Source organism: Pinus tabuliformis, chromosome Q (assembly GCF_031772625.1).
Source record: "Pinus tabuliformis cultivar Carrire ecotype Pingquan chromosome Q, CPIR1, whole genome shotgun sequence".
Taxonomy (NCBI): Eukaryota; Viridiplantae; Streptophyta; class Pinopsida; order Pinales; family Pinaceae; genus Pinus; species Pinus tabuliformis.
The window spans coordinates 541,489,547-541,517,247 of NC_142296.1; the positions used below are offsets into that span (position 1 = coordinate 541,489,547).

The 27,701-nt window shown below is 38.0% G+C and overlaps 1 protein-coding gene across 1 annotated transcript; it reads left to right on the forward strand.

Moving 5' to 3' along the window:
• The first annotated feature begins 2,711 nt into the window (after positions 1–2,711).
• On the forward strand, positions 2,712–4,391 carry LOC149220582 (uncharacterized). Its single transcript, XM_089387140.1, has 5 exons — positions 2,712–2,721; positions 3,165–3,476; positions 3,591–3,653; positions 3,791–3,825; positions 3,918–4,391. The coding sequence occupies exons 1-5, from the start codon at positions 2,712–2,714 to the stop codon at positions 3,999–4,001; spliced, it is 504 nt and encodes a 167-aa protein (XP_089243266.1). The 3' UTR covers positions 4,002–4,391.
• The last annotated feature ends 23,310 nt before the right edge of the window (positions 4,392–27,701 follow it).

The window sequence follows — 27,701 nt, forward strand, 5'->3', positions numbered from 1 at the left end:
AAGAGACATAAAAATGTAGCAAAGAATTGATCCATACTCATAAAAACGTACATCAATACACATACAAAGAATACAAGTGAACAAGACGCGTACAAATGTAGCAAAGAATAGGATTTATACACACATAAAGAATACAAAGAATACACATACAAAGAATATAAGTAAACAAGATATACAAATGTGGCAAAGAATAGATTCAAACACATAAAGAATACCTTCCTACACATACAAAGAATACAAGTAAACAAAGCACATACAAAAGTAGCAAATAATAGATCCATACACACAAAGACTACACCCATACACATACAAAGAATACAAGTAAACAATACACATGTAAATGTAGCAAATAATAGATCCATACACACATAAAGAATACATCCATACACATATAAAGAATGCATTTATACGCATACAAAGAATACAATTAAACAAGACACATACAAATGTAGCAAAGAATAGATTCATACACACATAAAGAATACATCCATACACATACAAAGAATACAATTAAACAAGACACATACAAATATAGCAAAGAATAGATTCATACACACATAAAGAATACATTCCTACAAATACAATGAATACAAGTGAACAATACACATACGAATGTAGCAAAGAATATATCCATACACACATAAAGAATACATCCATAATACACATACAAAGAATACAAGTAAACCAAACACATACAAATGTAGCAAAGAATATATCCATACACACAAAAAGAATACATCCATAGACATACAAAGAAATACAAGTAAACTAGACACATACAAATGTAGCAGAGAATAGATTCATACACATAAAGAATACAAGTAAATAATATACACACAAGTAAATATTTTATTCATTGATACATACTAAAATAAAAATCTCAACAAAAAATTTCTAACTATCTAAATCCAACTAAGAAAAACACTATTTCATTTCTCAAAAGAATACATTCTTATATATACAAAATAAAGAATCCAAAGCATACATGATAATCCAAATACATATATATATATATTCAAGGATATAATGATAATATATAAATAATAAAACCAATACACAAACATTTAGATACAAATAAATGATAAAAATATTTAAATATTTACAAACAATTTAAATAATATATTTATATTTAATTTGAATTTATAAAAAAATGAATAAGGTTACAATTGTTATATAATTTATGTGAATAAGAGTGATTTTTCCATTTGTGTGTATGTGAAGATGTTTAAAACATTGAAAAAATGTTAAATAATTTATGTGAATAAGAGTGATTTTTCCATTTATGTGTATGTGGGGAATATGTTTAAAACATTGAAAAATTGTTAAATAATTTATGTGAATAAAATAATATAATTTATGTTATAATAAAATAATATATTTGAGTTTGTGCATATTGGAGTTACTATAAACTAAAAATAATGAAAACCATGAGCACAAGGAACACAACTCAAAGGAGGGTTACAATTTAACCTTCCTAAGAGCTTTTTGGAGGGGTTGAATTCCCCTCCACAAAAAATAAAGCCTACTCTTTTTATTAATGATAGTTTGTGTTCATGTACATTCTTTGATGAGCCCACCTAAACAAAAAAAAAAAATATACAAATTGTTCTAACTACAACATTACAAAACACCAAATAGATAATGTCTTCCACTCGTAGCAACTTGGTATTGATAAATTTTCTGCAATCAACATTGAAATGATATTGTTAGTATACAAACCCTTCATAACAACTTGTAATATAATAAAATACACAATTCATAAAGAAAATTCATAAGAAGGTAAATATATTATCATAAACACATAATACATTAAGGAAAAAACATTAATACAATATTATTATGCAAAGCCATAGAAGTATGATATAATTTACCAATTTAATATAATAAAAATGAAATTTAAGGAAGAGGGAAGATGACTTGCATAAAACTTGTTCAACCATTTGAAAGTTGTTTGACTAAAAGGATGTTTGAAATAATAATTAAATAGTTTCATCAGAGAAAATGCGGTAGTCAAGATGAAGGAGCATCTACAAATTGAAGTAGTCAAAATGAAAGAGCATCTACAAATTGAAGAGATGCAAGTTTAGTGTAGAGTGTGAAGTGAAGCTGATTCACAAGAAGTGCACTACAAAGAGTATCTACATAAGAAATGAAGTGTGAGAGCTATTTGCAATGATGTGTGAAAGTAGTGACAAGAACAAGAACAATTTGCACTTGAGTGTAAATATGGTGAGAAAAACAAGTATGGCAAGTATAATTTCCAACGGAATGAGAACGAGAATAGTAAACTTTTTTCCTCATTCATATAAACAATAACTAAATTCATAATTTTAAATATGATAAAACTTTCTGCTAAATTCATAATTTTAACTATGATAAAATTTTCTACTAAATTGAAGGGAAAAAAAATAAAAACATATTAGATGTAGGTTTATGTTATATTAGAAGTCCATCAAGATGGGAGCATTTATGTTATATTAGAAGTCATCAAGCTCCCTAGGTAGAGTAGACACACCAATAAATCTATTGACTAAACACTATACTGAAATAAAATGCCACGGTTACTTTTAAAATGCTATAAATATTTAAGAGAGGCTTTGTGAAAAAACATTCATTACCTCATCTTTGATGGCACATGCTGACTTGACATTAATTCAAAAGCATGAAATACTCTACTCTACCAGATTATAGGCATTACTTTTTTGGTACACATGGCTGCACGTAAAATTAATATTGTACAAAATAAATTTCTGTATTTTTGGTACATAGGGCTACACGTAAAATTAATATTGTACAGAAAAATTTTATGTATTTTTAATCATAAATATTATTAATATTATAAGTATATTTTTAATCATAAGTATTATTAATCTTATAAATATATTATTGTAATAGCTAAACGACAATTTTTTCACATAAAACTTATAAATTATATTGAAATAAAAATCAATACAAAAAAAATTAATGTTATACACCTGCAATCATAAAGATTATAAACATTAGTCCACAGTGACCCTTGAGCATATATATATATATATATATATTCAAGGAATTTATGTAAGTTTAACAGTTCGTATGTGGCTGCAAGTTGGTCTTTAATGATCAGGTGGGGAAATCTGAGAGGGGATCCTCTGAATTTAATGAACACATTTATCCATGGTGAGGCTTGCTTGGTTGGCACTCGTACGTGGTAACACGCGGCGAGAAGCTTGACCGAGGTGTGGTACTGGTGCTCTATCCTTCCATTTGGCTTACTCTGGCATCGTTGATCTTCTTCTGTCGATCTAACGGTGAGAAATGGCTAGAGTTCATTTCTCTAACCGGCCTCTCGCATCCAAGCCTTTGTTGCTTCAGTGTTACGGCTGCTCCGGTCTCTTGCATTTCTCTGTTATGGCTGGGGTTCTCTACAGCACTCAACGCTATGCATTGTGTTCTCTGGTTTGAAACGGTGATGAAGGTGGAACCTCCCGGTGCAGGTATGTCATTAACCTTGATATATAGAGGGTTTTATCTGCTCGGCTTTGAGGGTTTAACATTGATTCGGGGGTTTCAACCTCATACCTGACCTAAGGTCCATTGTCCTATTACAGGCATGGCTTCAGAGGTTGCAGAAGTGGCAGAAGGCAACCAACACTCTGAGACACTGGAAGAAGGTAATTTTTTCCCATAGCGGATTTCCACGGCCACAATTCTCATTGAAATTTCCTTCTTATTATAGTTTTACTACTGGTTTATGCATTCTTACCCTCGGCTTCCGAATTTGTCACTAAAACCATTCGTCGTTCAGCAGATAATCGTTTTTGCAAGAGGATGCCTCAACTCCAAGTAATAATCCTTCTTATCATTAGTAAATTTATTATTACACTGGAAGGATCTTAGTCTGCACTAATTTTACTAAATCATGGCGTTTGTGACAGGTAAGCAATCTTATGGGAAACTTTATGCTTGATTCTGCGACCATTAATTTCATAAGGGCTTACACCCTCCCGGTGGTTTTATAGGTTGGCTCTAAGACCTTTGATATTCTATTTCAGCCTGCAATTACAGGGGTTTCATGAGGGTTCTTTCTCCTTATGATCTAGATTAAGATATGGATGTATCAACTGCTATTTTTTTCTTAATTCAGTCACACGACAAGCTCTGGCTGTCGAATGCTCTTCTATTTGGTTGTAAAACTAAGTGTATTGGTATTGTTACCTCGTTCCGTGTTTTGGGTTTTGTTTTGAAGAATGGCCGGATGATTTCCTTCTTAATTATACGCGAGAGTCGACAGGGCCTCTAGATGGCCTCTCGGATAGTGTTTATGACTTCTTCATTTGTTCTGAACCTTTAAGTTATGTGTACTCTCTATTTAATACAATGTTAATATGATATACTTATTTTGTTCTCAATCCTGTGTGATTTAAAGTCTCGCGACCTTGTTTACATGTATATAGTGTATATTCGGATATGAAGGTTCTGGGCAAATTATTTATAGTGATCTATTGTGTATACCTGTGTTTATTTATTACATAGAATCTTATGGGGTGATGTTGTTCCGAGGGTTTTACTGTCATGATATATTGAAATGTTCTTTGCTTAACTTAGAGTAGGAGAATTGTTTAACATTTAATCAACCTTTCAACTTGTTGTTCTAATAATATTTATGTTTGCTCTGAAGTCTGTCAGAAAGGTATTTGCAATTCCTCTATTTTACTGTTAGGTTATATTTATAGTAATATTGTCTAGGAATTATCTCCTATTTCGGATTTATAAAACAATTAACTCCACTATGTCCTTTCAATTTGTCCATCATATATTCTAGGGTTTTCACATAGAAGTGAGCCCTCTATTTTGTTTAATTGTTTAACCTACAAGTTAATGATAGCATCTACAGTCTAGAATCTTTAAAAGCATTCTATATTACTTATTTATTATCCTGTAAGTCCATAGAAAAATATACAGACCAATACTAAATATTTAAGGTTCTTTATCTTACTTACCTGTTATCCTGCAAAACAATAATAATAATAATACTTTTCGGAAAGTCTCTCCTCCCAACCACGAGTCTGGAAATCACGTCCAAACTCTCCCCCGAGCACTTTCTACCTTTCACGTTGGATTATATCCAGTTATAGTCACCATGGGCCTCTGGACTCTTGCCCAACCTCAATCTCAGTACTATCTTTTTGACTGTATTGAACAACCTTCCAACTGGTTTATTCCACCCAGCTCTAGGATAGGTTTCTTGCTCCATTTCCCCTCCCTATATTTCCCTTTTCAGGCAGAGGGTAACTATTTCTTTGTAACCATATCTTTTAACTAAAACAAAACACTTTTATTCTTGTTAAATTAGTATTACCAATAATTTAGGTAACCACAACGTAACCACAATAAATGTTTCTTGGTCTTCCAGCCTCGGTTAGTTAATGTTAAACATCAAATGAATTAAAACTTAAATTAACATCTAGTGAAGATTCAATTAGTAATCTCAGTAAATTTAATGGAATTTTGGGGTGTTACATCTCCACCCCCCATATGAGGAACATCGTCCCTGGTGTTCTCTCTTCCTTCAAAAAACAATGCCGGATAAGATTTTCGCATAAATTCCTCCTCTTCCCAAGTGGCCTCTTCCGGGCCAAAGTGCTTCCATTGCACTTTAACCTGGGTGATGGCTCACTTCCAGAAGTTGGTTTCTCTCTGATCGAGAATACAAAGAGGTTTTGCCAGGAACTCTCCTTCCGATTCGACCTGCACCACAAAACAACTGTCGGTTATATTTCGTTTTCTTTAAAACCAAAACAATATATCCGACCTTAAATCTACTTAACCATTTACCTAAATATTTTCCCAGTCAATAATGTGTTGAGGGTTATACACAGTTTTTTAATAAAGATACGTGAAATAAATTGTGGACCCGACTGTGGCTTGGTAGTGCAAACTTATAAGCCACCGGTCCAACTCGTTCCAAGACTTGAAAGGGGCCGCAGTGTCAAGGTGCTAATTTAGCACAACCCTATCATTGTAATGAAATTTTCCAAGGCTTCACTCTTAGATAAACGTGATCTCCTGGTTGAAATTCTTTGTAGGTCCTTTTTTTATCTGCATACATTTTCTGCCTATCTTGGGCTGCCCTCAAATTTTGTCGAATCTTCTTCATGGTCTCCTCCATTTCTGCTAGCATGTCAGGACCCAGTGCGAACTTATTAACTAGATTATTCCAGTTTATTGGCACTCTGCACTTTCTCCCATACAACACCTCGAAGGGGCTCATGCCTAGCGATTCATGATGTCCATTATTATATGCAAATTCTACAAAATGGATTGAATCCTCTAACTTGTATGGTTGCTGCATCACGAACATGCATAGCATGTCTTCCAATACCTGGTTTACTCATTCGGTCTGTCCATCCATTTGGGGATGGTAAGCGGTACTAAATTGGACCTGAGTACCTAAACCCGAAAAGAGAGTTTTCCAGAAGGTGGAAGTAAATTTCACGTCCCTATCCGAAATCACCACTTTGGGTATCCCATGTAGGCGAAAAATTTCCTTCATAAATATGTCCGCGATTTCCACGGTTTTGTATGTGGATTTCAGCGGTATGAAGTGAGTTGTTTTACTCAATTTGTCTACTACCACCATAATTGAATCATGTTGCTTCCTTGTGCGGGGTAAGCCGATGATGAAATCTAAGGATATAGTCTCCCATTTCCATTCCGGAATGGGCAATGGTTGTAACAACCCGACGGGATGCTGGTGCTCTACCTTTGCCGACTGACACTCCAAACATTTGGAAAAATATATTGTAATATCCTTCCTCAATCCGGGCCAAAAGTACCCTTTCTTGATGGCAAAAAACATTTTCTAATAACCAAGGTGGCCAGCACAAAGCTTCCTATGAAACTCATCCAACACAAAAATTTTAACCGAACTTTGATTAGGAACATAAATTCTATTCTTAAAAGTAAGGAGATTATCAGAATTTATTTCAAATTCTGAATTTTCATTTTTTAGTAGAGCTTCTTTTGTTTGTTTCCAAAGGAAGGTATACTCCAGATCTCTGTTAGCTACTTCTTTTATGATTTTAGGAATATTTGAACTTACTTGGCTCATCTGGACCTCATAGATACAATGTAACTTCCTGCTTAGTGCATCAACAACACAATTTTCCTTCCCTTTTAAATGTTTCATTTCAAAATCGAATTCACTTAAAAAGGTTGTCCATTTAGCTTGTCGAGCGTTCAAGCTAGACTGGTTAAAAAAAATTGTAAGGCTGCTATGATCTGTTAGCAGCAAAAATTTCTTCCCCAACAGGTAATGTCGCCACATTTTAAGTGCATGAACTACTACTGTCAACTCAAGATCATAGGTTGAATATCGTTGTTCATATTCCTTCAAATTTCGAGATTCGTAAGCAATCACCTTTCCTTCTTGTGTCAGCACCCCACCAACACCCTCTTTTCTTGCATTTGTGCAAACCACGAAAGACTTTTCCGGATCTACCACTTTTAACACTGGTGCAGTGGTGAGCAGGTGTTTTAGTTTTTCAAAACTTTGCTGACACTCTGTTGTCCAGTGGAAAGTGCACCCCTTTTTCTGTAAGGAGGTCATTGGAAAGGCGATTTTTGAAAATCCCTCAATGAATCTACAGTAGTACCCGGCTAATCCCAAGAATGATCAAATATCAGCGACATTCTTTGGAGTTGTCCATTCCATGATTGTTTTGATCTTTTCCAGATCCACTGCAATGCCATCTGCTGATATAACGTGACCCAAGTACTGGATCTGATCTTTGAAAAAGTCACATTTGCTGAATTTGGCATATAACTGATTTTCCCTTAATGTTTGCAATACTATTTTCAGATGTTCTTTATGCTCCTCCTGATTCTTAGAATATATTAAGATATCATCTATGAAAATCAGCACAAATTTGTCAAGGTAGGGCTGGAAAATACCATGCATCAAACTCATGAATGTGGCTGGGGCATTGGTAAGGCCAAACGACAATACCATGAACTCGTAATGACCATAGCGAGTGCGGAATGTTGTCTTGTAAATATCTTCTTCCTTTATTCTTATTTGATGATAACCGGATCTTAAATCAATTTTTGAAAATACCTTAGCTCCTTGTACCTAGTCAAAAAGATCATCAATACATGGTAACGGATACTTATTCTTGATGGTTAGTTTGTTTAGTTGTCGATAATCGATGCATAATCTCAAGGTCCCATCCTTTTTTCGTATGAATAATACGAGGGCTCCCCAAGGGGACACACTGGGCCAGATATACTTTTTATCTAAAAGCTCCTGAAGTTGCATTTTGAGTTCTGTTAATTCAGGTATGCTCATGCGATAAGGGGCTCTGGATATAGGGGCTGCACCCAGAATTAACTCAATGGTGAAGTCAATGTCACGCTTTGGTGGTAGACCTAGAATGGATTCCGGAAACACATCAACGAATTCCTGAATAACAGGAATATTTTCCAGAGAGGTCATCTTATTTTTAGTGTTTGTAAGCCCCACCTGAACAACATATATTTGGCAACCTTTTCTAATACATCTTCCTAACTGACTAGCAGTAATGGGACGTAACTTGGTATTAGTTTTAATGCCTTGGAGTTCCTCCCTTTTGCCCGATTCAACAATAAAACTGATAGTTTTCTGTTTGCAATCCACTAAGGACCAACACTTTTCTAACTAGTCCATCCCGATTAGTATGTCATAAGAACCCAAAGGCAGTATATTAAGGTCTACGTAAATAGGTTGTCCTGAAATCATTATGGGACAACGTTTTGTCTTTGTGGTTACCCTTCTTTTTGTTCCCATGGCTAGTTGAACTAACCATGGTTTTGAAAATTTGATGCTCGGAAGTTGACATTTATCTACCACCTGGGTCAAATAAAACAGAGACATGTCGCTTAGCAATCATACCTTCACATTCGATCATGGTGGGCTGAAATTCTCCTTGAAGATCATCCAGGGCAACGTTAATTTTGGGCATGTTCCTTGCCACGTCTCCAACCATGGATGCTTCTTGCATGTTTGATAACTTTTCTGTTCTTGCTTTATGCAGACAATTTTTATAATAGTGTGATTCTCCACATCCCCAACACTGTAGTGGCGGTTTGGTTTGCGGGTCATTTATAGATTTAGTAGCTCCTTCCAAATGTCTGTTTTCTGAATAAGCCATCTTGGGTTGATTCCTGGCTGGAAATCTGCTGAGGGGATTTGGGTGTACGTTTCTGCTACCTACAAATTTCGGATGTTTGTTTGGAAGTATACTTCTGAATTTTCTGTTTAAATTTCCCTTGGATCCTTCATTCTTTTGTTTCATTTGTTGATAGCAGATGTGGGCTTTCCGCATAGTGTCATCCATTGTCTTGGGGTAGTCAAACTCTAATTTCTCTTTCATAAAATTGGGCAAACTGTTGATGAAGCGTTGAATTTTGGCCTTTTCTTCTTGCATGTAAGGCACATAACGTAGCAGGGAGGTAAATCATGTCACGTACTCATCCATGGTTAAGGTTCCCAACCTTAACTCATGAAATTCCTTTGCCTTCTCATCGTAATAACACTCCGTTAAATACTTATCTTTGAAATTCTTTTGGAATTCATGCCAGGTAACTTCCTCTTCATTGATTTTCCTTACTGTTTTGATTTATTCCCACCATAAGGTGGTATTTCCTCTTAACTGATAAACTACCAATCTTGCTTTCAGTTTATCTGTGTACTCATAAATCTAGAAATATTTTCCCATGTCAATGAGCCAAGCTTCTACTGCCTCTTCCGATTCCCCTTCAAAGAGTGATGGCTTAATCTTTTTAAATTCACCTTGCAATTCAGTTTTTTGTCTTTTGGTTTTTTACTGGTCGGATACATTGTCTGAGCGCCCTTCTTCATCTTCCCCATGTTTCTCAGCTGATTCAACGTTTTCCTCTCCATGTTGCACTATTGGGGTCTTCTCCTGGTCCTCAACACTAGGATCTAGATGTCGTTGATTCTATCTATTGGACATACTTCTAAGTATCTTCTCTTGTTCTTCACGTAATCTTTCATTATCTGATCTTAAATTCATCATTTCAGCACGCAACTGTTGAACAGTTTCTAATAATGTTGCATTAGCCTATCGTGATTCTTCGCCCAGCTATATCCATATGTCAGGATTAGCGTTTACTTATGTGGTTCCGAGTGAACCAGTTGGCCTAGGGCTCCCTTGCATTTTTCCCTGTCTCTTTTGTTGGTGTGATATTTATTTATTAACTGTTTCACACATAAGTTTATTTAGTTAAAAATTGAAGAAAAATTATTTCTTGTACATGTCTGTTCCCAAAGAGTCTCAGTGTACGAACCTGAGCTCTGATACCATTTGTAATAGCTAAACGACAATTTTTCACATAAAACTTATAAATTATATTGAAATGAAAATAAATACAATTTTTTTTTAATGTTGTACACCTGCAATCATAAAGATTATAAACATTAGCCCACAATGACCCTTGAGCATGCATATATATATATATATATATATATATATATATATATTATATATATATATATATATATATATATATATATATATATATATATATATATATATATATATATATATATATATATATATATATATATATATATATATATTCAAGGCATTTATGGAAGTTTAACAGTTTGTATGTGACTGCAAGTTGGTCTTTAATGATCAAGTGGGGAAATCCGAGAGGGAATCATCTGAATTTAATGAACACATTTATCCATGGCAAGGCTTGCTTGGTTGGCACTCGTATGCGGTAACACGCGGCAAGCAACCTGACCAAGGTGTGGTACTGGTGCTTTATCCCGCCATTTGGCTTACTTTGGCATCGTTGATCTTCTTCTGTCGATCTAACGGTGGGAAATGGCTAGAGTTCGTTTCTCTAACTGAACTCTCACATCTGAGCCTCTGTTGCTTCAGTGTTATGGCTGCTCTGGTCTCCTGTGCTACTCTCATATGGTTGGGGTTCTCTACAACACTCAACGCTATGCATTATGTTCTCTGGTTTGAAACAATGATGAAGGTGGAACCTCCCGGTGTAGGTACGTCATTAACCTTGATATACAGAGGGTTTTATCTGCTTGGCTTTGAGCGTTTAACGCCGATTCCGGGGTTTCAACCTCATACCTGTCCTAAGGTCTGATATCCTATTACAGGCATGGCTTTAGAGGTTGCAGAAGTGGCGGAAAGCAACCAACACTCTGAGACACCGGAAGAAGGTAATTTTTGCCCATAGCGGATTTCCACATCCATAGTTCTTATTGCAATTTCCTTCTCATTATAGTTTTACTACTAGTTTATGCATTCTTACCCTCAGCTTCTGGATTTGTCACTAAAACCATTCGCTGTTCTACAGATAATCGTTTCGGCAAGAGGATGCCTCAACTCTAGGTAAGAATCCCTCTTATCATTAGTAAATTTATTATTACACCGGAAGGGTCTTAGTCTGCACTGATTTTACTAAATCATGGCATTTGTGACAAGTAAGCAATCTTATGGGAAACTTGACACTTGAGTTCGCAGCGATTAATTTCATAAGGGCTTACAGCCTCCTGGTGGTTTTACAGGTTAGCACTAAGACCTTTGATATTCTGTTTTGGCTTGTCATTACAGGGGTTTCATGGAGGGTTTTTCTCCTTATGATCTAGATTAAGATATGGATGTATAAACTGCTCATTTTTGCTTAAGTCAGTCATACAACAAGCTCTGGTTTTCGAATGCTCTTCTATTTGTTTGTAAAACTAAGTGTATTGGTAGTGTTACCTAGTTCTGTGTTTTGGGTTTTGTTTTGGAGAATGGATGGATGATTTCCTTCTTAATTATACACGAGAGTCGACAGTGCCTCTAGATGGCCTCTCGGATAGCGTTTATTACTTCTTCATTTGTCTGTACCTTTAAGTTATGCGTACTCTCTATTTAATACAGTGTTAATATGATATACTTATTTTGTTCTTAGTCCTATGTGATTTAAAGTCCTGCAACCTTGTTTACATGTATATAGTGTATATTCGAATATGAAGGTTCCGATCAAATTATTTGTAGTGATCTACTGTGTATACTTGCGTTTATTTCTTACATAGAATCTTATGGGGTAACATTGTTCTGAGGGTTTTACTGTCATGATATATTGAAATGTTATTTGCTTAACTCAGAGTAGGAGAATTGTTTAACATTTAATCAACCTTTCAATCTGCTATTCTAATAATATTTATGTTTGCTCCGAAGTTTGTCATGAAGGTATTTGCAATTCCTCTGTTTTACTGTTAGGTTATATTTATAGTAATAATGTCTAGGAGTTATCTCCTGTTTCAGATTTATAAAACAATTAACTCCGCTATGTCTTTTCAATTTGTCCATCATATATTCCAGGGTTTTCACACAAAAGTGAGCCCTCTCTTTTGTTTAATTGTTTAACCTGCAATTTAATGATAGCATCTGCAGTCTAGAATCTTTAAAAGCATTCTATATTACTTATTTATTATCCTGTAAGTCTATAGCAAAATATATAGACTAGTACTAAATCTTTAAGGTTCTTTATTTTACTTACATGTTATCCTGCAAAACAATAATAATAATAATACTTTTTGGAAAGTCTCTCCTTCTAGCCACGAGTCTAGCAATCACGTCCAGACTCTCCCTCGAGCACTTTCTACCTTTCACGCTGGATTATATCTAGTTACAGTCAGTACCATGGGCCTCTGGACTCCTGTCCAGCCTCAATCTCAGTACTATCTTTTTTACTGTATTGAGCAACCTTCCAACTGGTTTATTCCACCTAGCTCTAGGATAGATTTCTTGCTCCATTTCCCCTCCCTATATTTCCCTTTTCAGGCAGAGGGTAATTGTTTCTTGGTAACCATTTCTTTTAACTAAAAAAAAACAGTTTTATTCTTGTTAAAGTAGTATTACCAATAATTTAGGTAACCACAATAAATGTTTCTTGGCCTTCCAACCTCAGTCAGTTAATGTTAAACATCAAAATGAATTAAAACTTAAATTAACATCTAGTGAAGATTCACTTAGTAATCTCAGTAATTTTAATGCAATTTTGGGGTGTTACAATTAGCAATATTAAATAGGAAAAATTGAAAACTTAAAAGCTTCTCATAAATGGGGAGCTTCTAAAAAATGGAGAGCTAGAAACGAGAAATAATAAGAAATTACAACATAAAAAAGAAAGATATGGCGTCAAAACCAAACAAAACATGGTTGTGCTTCTTTAATTTTTAATTCCAATTCCACTATTCCATTTACAATGCTGTTAGGCTTCAAACAATGTAAACTTTGAAAAGGGAACTGATACTGTTACCCGTTTCGTAGAGATAGCAAAAAAGTGACCTGATTTTGAAAAGGGGTGATGCAGAACACACATGTTTTTTTTAGAGCATAGTTTTTGGCACTTTAATATTTTTTATGTACATTACGTTTTAGAATGGTAGTGATTTTCATGCTGATTTAAAAAAGTGGGTATTCTACATCAGACCCTTTTTTTAAAAGACCTATTTTTTCACTTTAAATTGTCTAATGTATGAAATGTAAATAATTATTTTGTAAATTTGATCATTTTTGAAGTGGTCGTTTTCTTCATATTTTCTTGTTTTTTATTTTAATTTTTGTAAATTAGAAGGTCGATATTTTGAATTTTCGATATTCTACATATTTATACATCCTTAATTAATTTTTCAATCCACATGAAATAATTGTTTCTGAAAAACAATATTTTTTAACAATGGACATAAAAATAACCATTTTTTAACATAAATATAACTAAAAAACTACAAGTTTTGGTAATTTTTTTCTAGAATTGACATGTCAAAATCACAATTTTTATACGAAAATTTTAACTAAAAATGGTTAAATAATATTTTTTTTTATGAATTTCATGTCAAAAAAATAATAATAATCATTTTTTTTCTAAAAATAATGATTAACTTAAAAATCAATGCGAAAATCACATATTATAAATATTGAATGCATAACAACCTTAATTGAGTGTTATTCTTCTCATAAAATGTCAAAGTCAAAACATCGCAAAGCTTGATTTCCAAGCATAACTTAAATTTAATCAACAATGTCACATAATCCAAACTCTTCGTCCTCTAGAGTTTCATTATTGTCTTCTTCCACAATATTTTCTGCTTCATTTTGCTCATTTTCCTCTTCTAATGGATATTTAATGTCTGCAAATCTCCCAATGTATATCTTTCCAAACATTCCATGTAATGGTGGTTGGGGTTCCTTTGCCTTTTCTGCCACATGTGATTCACTAAAGTCCCCTTTTTTCAACCCAATTTCTTGCATTGCATCTGGAAGAAATTGAAGAGCATTAATTCTTTGCTGAATGAAATTGCACTGTATTGGATCTTTTTCAATTGCAATGCAATTTCTTCCTTTTTGAAGGCAACATGCTAGTGTTGTACCTAATTATCAAGCACAAAAGAAATAATGAACTAAATTAGTACAATGACATATTAATTAAAAAATAGCATATTGAAATTCAATTCCATATAATAAAACTTACCTGAGCCAGAAAGTAAATCCAGAATCCAATCTCCTTCATTTGAACATATGTCTATAAGATAGTTAATCAATAATTGTGGTTTTTTATAAATGTTAACTATCTCTCCTTTTGCTTCTTTATCTTCATATGTTAGTTTTCTCACAACAACATCATAAGTCAGTATTTGGTTATGACTCTTTCTGTCTACCTGATTAAAAATCATAGACATATGGCTATCATATTTTTCCCAACTATCAATATGAATGAACTCACAATCATTTATAAATTGTTGATCTTCATTGTTAAGAAGATTTGACTTTTGCCTGTAACATGAAATAGTAAAGTTTAATTAACTTCTACATAAATGAATTTTTCAACATTAATCAAATATACATTTTAAACGTCTTACCATGTAAGCTGCATCCTTGAATTTGTTTTCCCCTTGAAGCTTGACAATATCATTGCCAATTGTGTGTCTGAATGAAATGTCACAAATCTCCATAATGGTGATGACGTGACTTCTACAAATACCGCAACCACTTTACTAAGAGATTGATAAGTATAAGGGTCATTATCATAGTCAATGGTTGGAATATTGAAACCATGTGGAATATCTCCAATAACTAGGGCATAATCCTTTTAGGTATGAGTTTAGCAATGTCTTCACAATCGCCTTGTATTAATTGATATTGAATAGTGTCTAGCCCATTCCAAATGAAATGATTAAGAGTTGGATCAAGTTCAACATTCTTAATATGTTGCTTCCTCAGTCTTTCGATCTTTATTTTTTCAATAAAGGTTTTGAAACTATCTGGTGCTCCATTATCATCCTTCCTCATCTTTTATAAAATAAACAAATATATGTGTAACTTATAAATTAAAAATAGTACACAGATGAACAAAAATAAATGTATAAATCAAGATACGTTTTTAAATGAAAGATAAAAAGCTTTTAATGTTGATGTAGAACTTGAATCTGGATAGTTGCGTACAACATCATCCCAACTATCTTCATTCAACAATCTAACCATTTGTTCTTGAATTTTCATGTAAACTTTGTGACTGCATAGATAAAGTAACAAAAAGTTAATATAATGATATGTATAACAAATACTACTAAGAACAACATGTTTTATTTAAAATATAATTATAATCTAGAAATAAATAAAAATAATTCAACAAACTTACTTTTGAAATTCTTCAGACATTTCTTCCAATGATAATTCCCCTGACTTCACACAAGATAATATTGTTTTGACAATTTTTTCATCTTTCACTCCTTGCATTACCCTCCAAGATGTGATAGTCATATCGTTTGGAAGTTGCTTCATTTCAGGAGCTGATTTACTATTGCTACATATCAATGGCTTAGACTTTTTGACCCTCTGGTTTTTAATGCCAATGTCTTTCCACATGCTAAAAATCTCATCAATCAACTTCCAAACATCTCCAGTTCTAAATGCCAATTGGAAAATGTTATCAACACCTCTGAATAAATCACTATTTTTGTTTCCTTTTCCACCTTTTGAATTGGTTTTCTCTTCAATTTGATAGCCTATTTCCATACAACATTCCTTTCGGAAATCTACAGTAACATTTATCCTATCCCCACCACATTTTTCTTGAAATTCACTATGAATAAATCTAACCCTTTGGATGAAAGTCATAGACATCCTATATTGATTATCTAAATTATGATCCCATGCCACTAACTTTGCTTCTGTATTTGATAAACCAGCATAAATGATACATTTCATTGTTTCAAAACGTGGGTTATTAGGATATTCCTCCATCAATTGTCTTTGAGCTTCTACAGAATGGTTCCCCCCAAGCACATAATAATTGTATTCAAAACATTTTGACTTATCAAATGCTTCTTTGTTAGGAACTTGAAGTGGATCAACAAGAAGCACATAACTAACCACATGAGCATATGAATTGTACCTCATCAATGTCTTCAAGTTGTGAACATGCAGATGATGTGGCTTTCTGACTTGATATTGACATTGTCTTTCACTTGCCTTATAGGTTTGTCTGACATTAAGCTGAAATGTATGACCACCATCAATTAAGTTTCTCTTTGTCAAATTCTGTCGAATGGCATTTTGTTTTGTTTTGATAATGCCATCCTCTAAATCAGCTCCTGGTGTAATGATTTCTCTACTTTCTTTTGAAATTTCACTAGGTTCTTGACTGTTGGTAATGACTACTTCAAAATCTTCAACTTTACTTTTCTTCGTCATAACATTCTCAACAGATTTATTCTTGGGCATTGTTACTTTTAGTCTTTTACGGCTCTTCTTAGTTCCAATGTCATCTTCAGTAATGGCAACATATGCTTCATTGTCAGTTTCAACTTCATCATCCTCAAAAGTAACTTGCTTACCCTTGCTAGATTTATCCACCATAGGCTTTTTTTTTCTTTTTTTTTCTTTTTTTATTCTTTGGATGTAGTTTTGTAGCATCATCAATTACTACATTTTGCTTGTTTTCCATATCTTCTTCTGACACTGAGTAAAAACTGTTGTCAACTTTCATGATATCATGCTCTATGAAATGAATGCCTCCCAACCTAATTGAACAACTTTCAACAAAATTCTGCCAAACAAAATACCATATGTCAATAAAAACAAAGTTAAAAAAATATAGCGAGACACTTTCAAGAACGCAAAATACAAATATAAATAACAATACTTACGATGTTTTGTGTCATCTCATTTATGATTTGTTTACACACATTTGTAGATACCTCTCTCGTGTCATACAATGAATATGATAGTCGATATTTAATCCTTTCATGTGACTTAGGAACTTTTGTAAGTATGTAAACAACTTCAGTGTCTGGTACCATACACATACCTATGACTCTTCTCATCACCTCAAAAATTCCATTATCATTTGGTATATCAATATATAGATATATATTCACATTTTTGCTTTCTCTTTCTTTCACATACTAGATTCTTGATGGAAATTTCACTTCTTTTGAATTCTTTCAGTCTGAAATCATCTTCTTATCACCTGAGGCACTTGAAAAATTTGTAGCCATGAGCTCAGGTAGAGTTCGTTCACCAATGTTTCTTGAAGATGCACCTTTAACAGTCTTTGGTCCAGAAAGATTCACATAAATGTTCTTTAATGCCATTTTCCTGAAAAATAGAAACACATAAATAAGTAAATAACAAAAACATATTAACTCAAATTAACAATGAAAATATATCATAAATTTTTTATTTGTATAATCAGAATCGCCTAGCCACCATTGACGGGTGGGCGGGCGGGTCAGTGCTGGGTCGGTGGGTGGGCGGGAGGTCGGGTGAGGGACAGCTGGGCGAGGTGGGCAGTCGGATGGGTGAGGGCAGGCGAGGTCAGTGGGAGTGGGTGGGTGGGTGAGGATGAGAGGGCGGGCTGGGCAGGTGAGGGTAAAAGGGCGGGCCGGGCGGGTGTGGGTGGTCGAGGTGCACGGTGTGGGCGGGTGGGCGATGGGTGGGAGCGAGTGTGCGGAGGGGGGGGTGCAGGTGCGCAGGCGGGGGCCGGGTGAGGGCGGGCGGGCCAGGCCGGGTGAGTGGGGCGAGCAGGGCGGGGTGGGCCAGGGCGGGGTGGGTGGGGCGGGCGAGGGCGGTCTGGATGAGGATGGGCGGGTGGGGCGGGCCAGGTGGGTGGGCGGGCGGGCAAGGGAGGGTGTGGGCGGGTCGGGCAGGCGAGGGTGGGTGGGTGGGTGGGGCAAGCCAGATGAGGGCAGGTGTGTGTGGGCAGGTGGGTGAGGACGGGTTGGGTTGGGCGGGCGAGGGTGAGGGCGAGGTCGGGCGGGCGAGGGCGAGGGCGAGTTCGGGCGAGGCGGGCGTGCGTGGACGGGCGGGTAGGCACGGGCGGGCGGGCAGGCGGGCGAAGGTGGGGGTGGCGAGGGCAAGGAAAGCCAGGCGAGGGTGGTGGGCGGGCAGGCTCGGGTGAGTAGGCGTGCGTGGGCGGGCAGGCGAGCGAGGGCGAGGGTGGCGAGGGCAAGGCGAACCAGGCAAGGGCGGGGGTGGTGAGGGCAAGGTGAGCCGGGCGAGGGTGGCGGGCCAGGCGAGGGTGGGCGAGGGCAGGGCGGGTGGGGCGGGCGAGGGTGAGTCGGGTGAGGATGGGCGAGCGGGGTGGGCCGGGCGGGCATGAGCGGTGGGCGAGGGTGAGGGGGGGTGGGTGGGCGGGGTGGGCCGAGTGAGGGCGGGTGGGTGGTCGGGGTGTGCTGGGTGAGGGTAGGTGGGTGCGAGGCAGGTCGACTGGGCGATGGTGGGTGGGCGGGCGGGTAGGTGGGACGGCGGGCCGAGTGAGGGTGGGTGGGCGTAGCGAGCTGAGCGGGCGTGGACGGGTGGGCGGACGGGTGAGGGAGGTGCGCGGGCATGGGCGGGCGGGGAGGGGGAGGCCGGGCGGGTGGGGAGAGTAGGCCGGCAAGGAGGGCGAGGAGGGGGAGGCCGAGTGGGGAGGGTGGAGTGGGTGGGCGGGCGAGGAGAGGGAGGGAGGGCAGAGTGCGTGGGCAAGCGAGGAGGGGAGGCAGGGCAGGGTGGGTGGGTGGCCGAACGGGGAGGGGAAGGTCGGCTGGGCGGGCCGCTGGGGTGGGTAGGCGGGCAAGGAGGGCGGGGAGTGGGAGGCCGAGTGGGGAGGGCAGAGTGGGTGGGTAGGCGAGGAGGGGGAGGGAGGGCGGAGTGGGTGGGCAGGCGGGGAAGGGGAGGCAGGGTGGGGTGGGTGGGTGGGCGGGTGGGGAGGGGGAGGCCGGGATGGCAGGCGGGCCTTAGGGGTGGCGCGGCTAGGCCGACGCCACCCCGGCAGCCCGCCTACCCACCCGGCTAGTGGCTGGGCGATTCCCAGGCCGGCGCCACCCAGACGGCCCGCCCGCCGACCCGGCTGGTCGCTGGGCGATTCCCGAAATCACCCAACCACTAGGCAGGCGGGCGGGCAGGCCACCGAGGTGGTGCGGCCCAGGTGTGGGCGTGGGCGAGGAGGGTGGGTGAGGGGGTGGGGCGGGCGTGGGCGAGGGTGGGTGGGGAGGGCAGGGCGTGCAAGGCATGGGGTGGGTGGGGCGGGAGGGGTGGGCGTGGGGCGGGTGGGGCGGGCATGGTGGGTGGGGTGGGCAGGGGCGAGTGGGGCGTGCGGGGTGTGAGGGCGGGTGGGTGAGGGGGCGGGCGTGGGCAGGGAGGGCAGGTGAGGGCAGGTGAGGGGTCAGGTGAGGGGACAAGCATGGGCGAGGGGCAGGCGTGGGTAGGGAGGGCGAGTGAGGGGGCGAGCGTGGGCGGGGACGGCGGGTGTGGGCGGGGACGACGAGTGAGGGGGCGAGCGTGGGCGGGGAAGACGAGTGAGGGGGCGGGCGTGGGCGGGGAGGGCGTGCGGGTGAGGGGGCGAGTGTGGATGGGCGTGGGTGAGGAGGGCGGAGGAGGGTGAGTGAGGGGGAGGGCGTACACGGGGGGGCGCGGGTGAGGGGGCGGGCGTATGCCGGAGGGTGGGTGAGGGGACGGGCATGGTCGAGGGAGGGCGGGTGAAAGGGTGGGCGGGGAGCTGGAGGGCAGGTGAGCGGAGGCCGTGGGCGAGGAGGGCGGGTGAGGGGGCGGGCGTGGGCAGCGAGTGTGGGCATGGTGGGTGGAAGGGTGGGTGGAAGGGTGGGCGGGGGTAGGGTGGGTGTGGGTGGGGGTAGGATGTAGGAGGGCGAGAGGGCGGGTGGAAGGGTGGGCGGCGGTGTGAGGGCAGTGTGTGAGGGGCGGGAGGGGTGGCTGGGTGTGTGAGGGGGCGGGAGGGGTGAGGGAGGCAGGGGGTCGGGTGGGTGTGATGGGGGGGAGGTCGGGTGGGTGTGAGGGGCGGGAGGTCGGGTGGGTGTGAGGGCGGAGAGGTCGAGTGGGTGGGTGGGGGGCGCGAGTCGATGTGGGTGAGGGGGGAGAGGCAGGTGGGTGTGAGGGGGGAGGGGCGACGTGGGCGCGTGGGGGTGGAAGGGGGGTAGGTGCGGGTGGGGATGGGAGGGTTGGGGGGTCTTGTGGGATTAGGGGGTGAGGGTGTCATTGAGGGGGCGAGATGTGGGGAGAGGGGGTAGGGGGGCGAGGGGGCGGGGTGTGGGTGGAGGGGTGAGGGTGTGGGGGGGCGGTAGGGGGTGTGGGGGCGGGTGGGGCTGTGGCGCCCACCCCAGCGGCCCGCCCGCTTGTCACGGGGGTTGGGGGTGTGGGGGCGGGTGGGGCTGTGGCGCCCACCCCGGTGGCCCGCCCACCGGTGGTGGGGGTTGGGTGATTCTAAGAATCGCCCAACCCCTACGACAGGCGGGCGGGCCGCTGGGGTGGGCGCCGCAACCCCACTCGCCCCCACACCCCCTACCGCCCCACCAGCGCCCTCACACCCCGCCCGTCCGCCCACCCCGCGACACCATGGTGGCTCGCCCACGGCTGTTGGGCGATTGAGTTTGGTTGGGCCCACCATGCTCATGACGGATGTAATTGTTATTTTGGCTCAGAAAAATTATTAATTTACAAAAAAGAAAGAAAAAAAAAACCTTCATTAAACTAATTTAATATGAAAATTTTCAAGGAAAAAAAATTAACTTACCTTTCAATTACGAGAATTCTTCGTTGAATATGTTGTTGATAGCAATGTAGTTGCTCCACAAATTCACAAGTCTTTCAACGAACTTCAAAAAACCTGGATGTAATGTGAGCAATAGTGATAATGAAATTTAGTATATAAGTGAAATTACGGAGATGTTTTACTGTACAGTTAATGTGGGATAATTTGTTTTAAAATATTATAAAGCGAATATTTTAGAATTGTTTTACAATGGGTTGAATATGGGATTAATTTGTTTTAGAATATATTATATAAAAAAATATTCAATTGTTTAGTAAATATTATATACTTTAACTATTAAAATAATTAATGTAGAAGTTGTAGTTTACAATTTTAATTTTAATGATTTATTTCATAAAAAAAATTAGTTTACATTTTTCAATAAATTGTAGAATAAATTAATGAAGGTAAATAAGTCTAACAAACTTTTTGGAGGGAAAATTTTATTCTCTAAGCTATATAATATCTTTAGGAGACTCTCCATTTATATCATTCAACATCTTCTATTTGAAAGGTATGGATTGTTCTGATAGTGAAGTTGCGATTTATACACCATCAACATCTTCATTGCGTAACAAATCTATTCATATTGATGAATATAGCGGGAATTCTTCCACTATGAATAGAAAGTCAATTCTTCCACTTAGTCCTGATTCTAAGGACTATGAGAGCAACACTGATGAAAGAGGGGATGGAGAATTTCAAATAAATAAATAGTCACAGGTTCCACTTAGTCCTAATTCTAAGGACTATGAAAGCAGCAGTGATGATGAGCTTGATGACAAATTTCAAAAGAATGGATTGTCACGGTGTCTCTTTAGTCCTAATTCTAAGGACTATGAGAGCAACACTGATGAAAAGCATGATGGTGAAGTTCAAAAGAATGGAGTGTCACGGTGTCCACTTAGTCCTAATTCTGAGGACTATGAGAGCAGCAGTTTTGAAGAGCATGATGGTGAATTTCAAAAAAATGGAGTGTCACGGTGTCCAGTTAGTCCTAATTCTAAGGACTATAAGAGCAGCAATGATGAAGAGCGTGATAACGAATTTCAAGAGAATGGAGTGTCAAAGTGTCCACCTAGTCCTAATTCTAAGGACTATGAGAGCAATAGTGATGAAGAGCATGATGATGAATTTCAAAAGTATGGAGTGTCATGGTGTTCAGTTAGTCCTAATTCTAAGGACTATGAGAGTAGCAGTGATGAAGAGCGAGATGATGAATTTCAAAATATTGGAGTGTCATGGTGTCCACTTATTCCTAATTCTAAGGACTATGAGAGAAACAGTCATGAAGAGTGTGATGATGAATTTAAAAAGAATGGAGTGTCACAATGTCCTCTTAGTCCTAATTCTAAGGACTATGAGAGCAGCAGTGATGAAGGACAGGATGATGCACTTAGTCCTAATTCTAATGAGTATAAAGGTAGCAGTGACAAAGGACAGGATGTAGCATCTTCAATAAGTAAACAGTCACATTTTCGACATAGTCCTAATTCTATGGACTATGAGAGTAGCACTGACAATGCACATGAGGAAGAATATCCATTAAACATCGAGTCAAATTTTCCATTCAGTCTGAATTCTAAGGACTATGACAGTAGCACTGAAGAAGGGGAAGATGAAGAATATCCTCCAAGTCAATATTTGAAAAGCAAAGTTGATCATAGTGTGGATAACATTCCTCTTAATGATGATGAAAATCCTTATACAAATGATGATCCAATGATGGAGATGTTGCCAAGAAATATTGTATCGAGGAGTAGGAGCAGACCTTTTCGTATCAATGCAAGTTGTTCTAGTTATACAAGGGGTAGAGTAGAATATCTGATGAGAAGAAGTTCTATCAGCGCTCTCATTTCAAGTGAATGTTGCCAAAAAGATTGCTTGAAACATATGGATTTCAAATTTGCATTAGAAAGCAGGAAGAGATATTTTTCAATGAATAAAAGCATGCAAAATTCATATTTAGTTATTTGCATGCAATCTACATTGTCAGGTTATGATTATCATATTAGGACTTTATTTATCTATAGAAAAGCTTTCAAAATGTTTCATTCGATTAGGAATTTTCATCTCTCTAGAATTCAAGAAAATTTGGAAAAGGATCCCACATTTTATTCAGAAGTACGTCATAAAAGACAATTTGGGCCATTATCAAATATTGCAATGTCATGGATGAAAGATTTCTTTTCAAAGCATGGAGAGTGTATGCCAAATAGAGAGACAATACATATTCCAGATAATTTTTCAAGATGAGAAATCTACAACTTATACAAAGAATATGCAGAAGGTGCTGAGGGACATGGTCGGTTTATTACATATCAATATTTTGTGAAGGTATGGAAGAAAGAATTCAACAATGTCCGTATTCCTAAGAAGACAAGGATGGGGATTTACAGTACATGTGCTTCTCTTAAATAAAAAAGGGACAAATGTGAAGGGTCAGAAAGAGGTAAGCATTCATAACTTTAACTTTTAAAATTGTATAGTCATCAACTATGAAAACATATTTCTTAATGAATTTCTTTTATGTTGTGTAGATTTAATTGTCAAAGAACTTCAGGAGCATCACAAACAACAAACAAACGAAAGGAAGAAGTTGTACAAGCATCGAAAGAAGTGTTATGATAATCCGAATAAATATTTGGGTTTGATAATTGATGGTATGGACCAGAAGAAAACACTTTTACCACATTTTGTTCGCACACCCAAAAATTTACAGGAGGAAAATTTTATTTAGTTTCACTTGGTCATTTGTATGGTCTTCAATGGGAAAATGTTGCCAAGGGTGTACTTCATAGCTCCAAATATTCATAATGATGAAAATCTGACCATAACCATAATTCATGATGTGATTTCTCATTGGTCTGGTAATATTCCTGAAGTTTTGTATCTACAATTGGACAACACTTGCCGTGAAAACAAAAATCAGGTTGTTTTTGGATATCTAAACATGCTTGTTGAATTGAGAATTTTTCAAAAGGTAAAGATTGGTTTCCTTCTTGTTGGGCACATTCATGACCATTTTGATCAGATGTTCAATCGTTTTTCAGTCACATTGAGGAGGAAGGAAGTTGGGAGCTTTCCATCACTAATTGAATGTATTAAGAAATCATACATGCCAGAGCCTACTTTTGATGTGCTGGAAGAAACTGTTGACATGCGAAGGTTTATTCTGGGATCATATGGTGAGGGGAAATGCATTGAACAACTTAATGACATTAGCTTCCAACATCAATTTCGTATCAAAAAAATTGATGGGAAAACACTAATATGGGGCAAGAAGTATTCAACTACTGCAAAATGGGCACCATCATCAGGTTTGAAATTTTTGAAGTTCATTCCAGATCATCCAATATTTGCATCAAAAATATTGTTATTACAATCAGTTGGTGAAGTTTAGAATGCAGGCAGACAAAATAGAGATATAAATTATTCTGATTGCGTGGAAGAAATTAAAAAAAAATGTATTAAATATACATATGAGTACTTTGACATTGCTGATTCAGTTTGGTGGGAGTCATTTTTCAATAATCAAAGTGATTTCATTTCAACAACAACAAATGAAGATATACCTTTGAAAAATCCATTTATTTGGCCACAAAATGTGTCAAATGAACATGAGGAAATAAACATTGTTGAACAACAACAATCTAAAGGTATTATTAATTCTTCACAGGCAGAGGAAAGAGAGATGTATATTGGTTCCAGAAGATCTCGTGCACAACATGAAGCCATGGAAGACCTTTATAGGTGTTCAGTACAGGATATTAAGGAGGGTTGCATGATTGCAGTGCTAGCAGATGGAAATCCCAATGGCTATCCATTCTGGGTTGCTAAAGTTATAAAGGTATTTACAGAGAATGAGGATGTTACAAGTGTTGAAGTACATTGGTATGCACAAATACACACCCATTCAATGGTGTGTATAAGCTAGAGATGGTAGTTGACAAAAAAAAATGGCAGAAAGAGGACAAGAAAGGGTACAAATATAAATCGACGTTGCACAGACATATTAAAATTAGAGGATGTTGACATACTTGTTTATGACTTCAATTTAACAAAGAGAGGAACTCTTCGCTTCAAGACGATAGAGATTCTGAAAAGGTTGTTACCAGAAGGAACAGTGTTGAGATGGGAGTCTACTGAAACCAGTCGTAGATCTAGAAGAATTTTGAAACCTGAAATGTTGGGCATGAAAGTGGACTCAGATGGGGCACTAGTTGATGAAAGAGAAGAATATGGAACATCTTCGTCAGCATCCAGTCACTCATCTGAAGATGTGAATTCTGATGGTGTGCAAGAAAATATGAGTGATTTTGAATAACTGATTAAGACAGTTTATATAATTGATGTATGCATCGTATCTTGAAATAAAATTAATGATTTCCATATGGTGTTAAATGAGAAGTTATGAAGCATTTTTATATTGTTGGATTATATGTCTTAATTATGATAATTTTTGTTGTTTAAAATATCTACAATGCAATATTAAATTAGAGATATAATGTATGTTTTATTCAATATAAAAATAATGACTTTTGAATTCATTTAGTGATGTAATTTGTTCATAATGTCATGGTTTTTTGATTTTATAGTTGAAAATTTTCAATTTCTTTTGTATCTAGCATGTTATGGTTGAAAACATGTTGAATTTATACTTAGGAAAGAAAAATGATATTCTACCAAAAACATTAATGTGTTTTTTTCCTCATAAACAACTTTGTTTGGCACATAAAAATTTGGTTTTACTAGCATTTTTTAAAAAGTTTGAGAATTGACCCTAAAAAAAAAAAAATCATTGTTCCAGTATCATCACTTTCATTTTGAAGCTATATTTTGCACGAAAATTTCGTAGTAAATTTTGTAGTCACTGCCATTTTTAAAACATGTTCAAAATTGACCCCTAAAAAATAAATCATCGTTCCAGTATACACACTTTTAGTTTTTAGCACTGCTTTTTATGTTTTTTCGGGGTTTTTTGGCCAGAGTTCCCGTTTTGAGTTTATAGTTCCCGTTTCAAAGTTTACATTGTTTTCACTATAGGAATGGCCGCTATAAAAACAACGAAAGTCAACCTATCCTTTGGAATCTTATTGGATATAACCTGAAGGTTTCTATAGTGATCCAGGATTAAAAGACTAGAAGCTAAGGCATCACATTATATGCAGGCTCCTATAGTGATCCAGGATTAATGAGTGAAAAACAAAAACAAAATTCCATAAAGATGGAATAGGAGAGTTAATATATCCTTGAAAATATATAATTAATGCATATGATGGTGTGAGATGAATTTGGAATTTCTTATTTATTAGCAATTACAATCACAATATAATTAGCAAACTAAAATATATTCTTTTCAATCTTTAAAATAATAATAATACTTAAATCCAGAATCAAATAGTTAAAAGCAACAAACCTGGAACAAGGTGAGTTACACCTGACATGGGTAGATCCAGAATCAAAAAGTTAAAAGCAACAAAGCCCAAAACCATTAATACGGTGAAAGGCATGTGTAGATCCATTTTCCCAAGCATTCAATCAATATGGCTAGCATGCCCATTGCCCATATTATTGTTTTATTATTTTGTCAATATGACACATGTTCCATTATCAATGCTAATTCAACACCAATTATTTAAGAAAATGTTGACTAATTAGGGTGACCTATGTGCACCACTATGATTACATATTTTACTTAAGCTTGTCACTATATTTCTTTTCCATGCCACTTGACCCTTGGATCCTGTATTCTTAAACTGATCACTTTTCTTCAAAATGGCCCACAATGCCTTTAATGTAAAACAATGATTGAACTTGAGTGTCATTATGTATTAATTTGTATTTTTCAGTAGATTCAAAGTCCATCATTCAGGTTGAGAGATCATTTTTTACATTGGATATCTCTATTGCATAGACTTCATTTGATCCACAAAAATTCCATATAGTAGACGTGGTACAAAAATAGAGAAACATCCTTCGTCACAAGTGACTATCAAACTTACTTCTAGTCATGGAGGATCGCACTATACTTTTCATCATGTTATTTTTGCAATGCACATGCATCCATAATGTGCCACAACAAAGAATCAATTGTCTCTAAAGAGATACACTATAGGAATATATAATAGGGGAATATGGTTTTTTGATCCAATATAAGAAACCCCCACTTAGGTATGTAAAGTGAATCCTACTTCTCTTCTTATTTTTAAAAACTCTCAATATTAAGTGGTTGTGAAGAGACTTGTGATTTTGTGCTTTTAACTCTATGTGCAACGTGGATTGTTGTGTTTCTAGCAATATAAGGGTAGTTGATGTTCCCTAGAATTTTTGTTAAGTGAAAATGAACTTGGTTGATTGGAAACAAAGTGTTTTTTTAAGAAATCTAGTTTTAGGGTGCCATTTACAAGTATCAATAGCTACAAAACAATCTTAAGCTAATGCATGGGCCAAGATGAAAACTAGTAAAAATGGATAAGTAGTTATAAATCGTCACAAGCCAATGCATGAAGCAATATTATAACTACCAATAATGGATGGGTGACCAAGTATTAAGTGGATGTCATCTAATACAAATTAGCTATCTTGCTTATGACAAGTCACATCAAGACGTA

Coding starts and splice junctions, on each gene's coding strand:
- LOC149220582 (XM_089387140.1), top strand. Junction 3,477..3,590: donor GGTGGAACCTCCCGGTGCAG/GTATGTCATTAA, acceptor GTCCTATTACAG/GCATGGCTTCAGAGGTTGCA. Junction 3,654..3,790: donor CTCTGAGACACTGGAAGAAG/GTAATTTTTTCC, acceptor GTCGTTCAGCAG/ATAATCGTTTTTGCAAGAGG.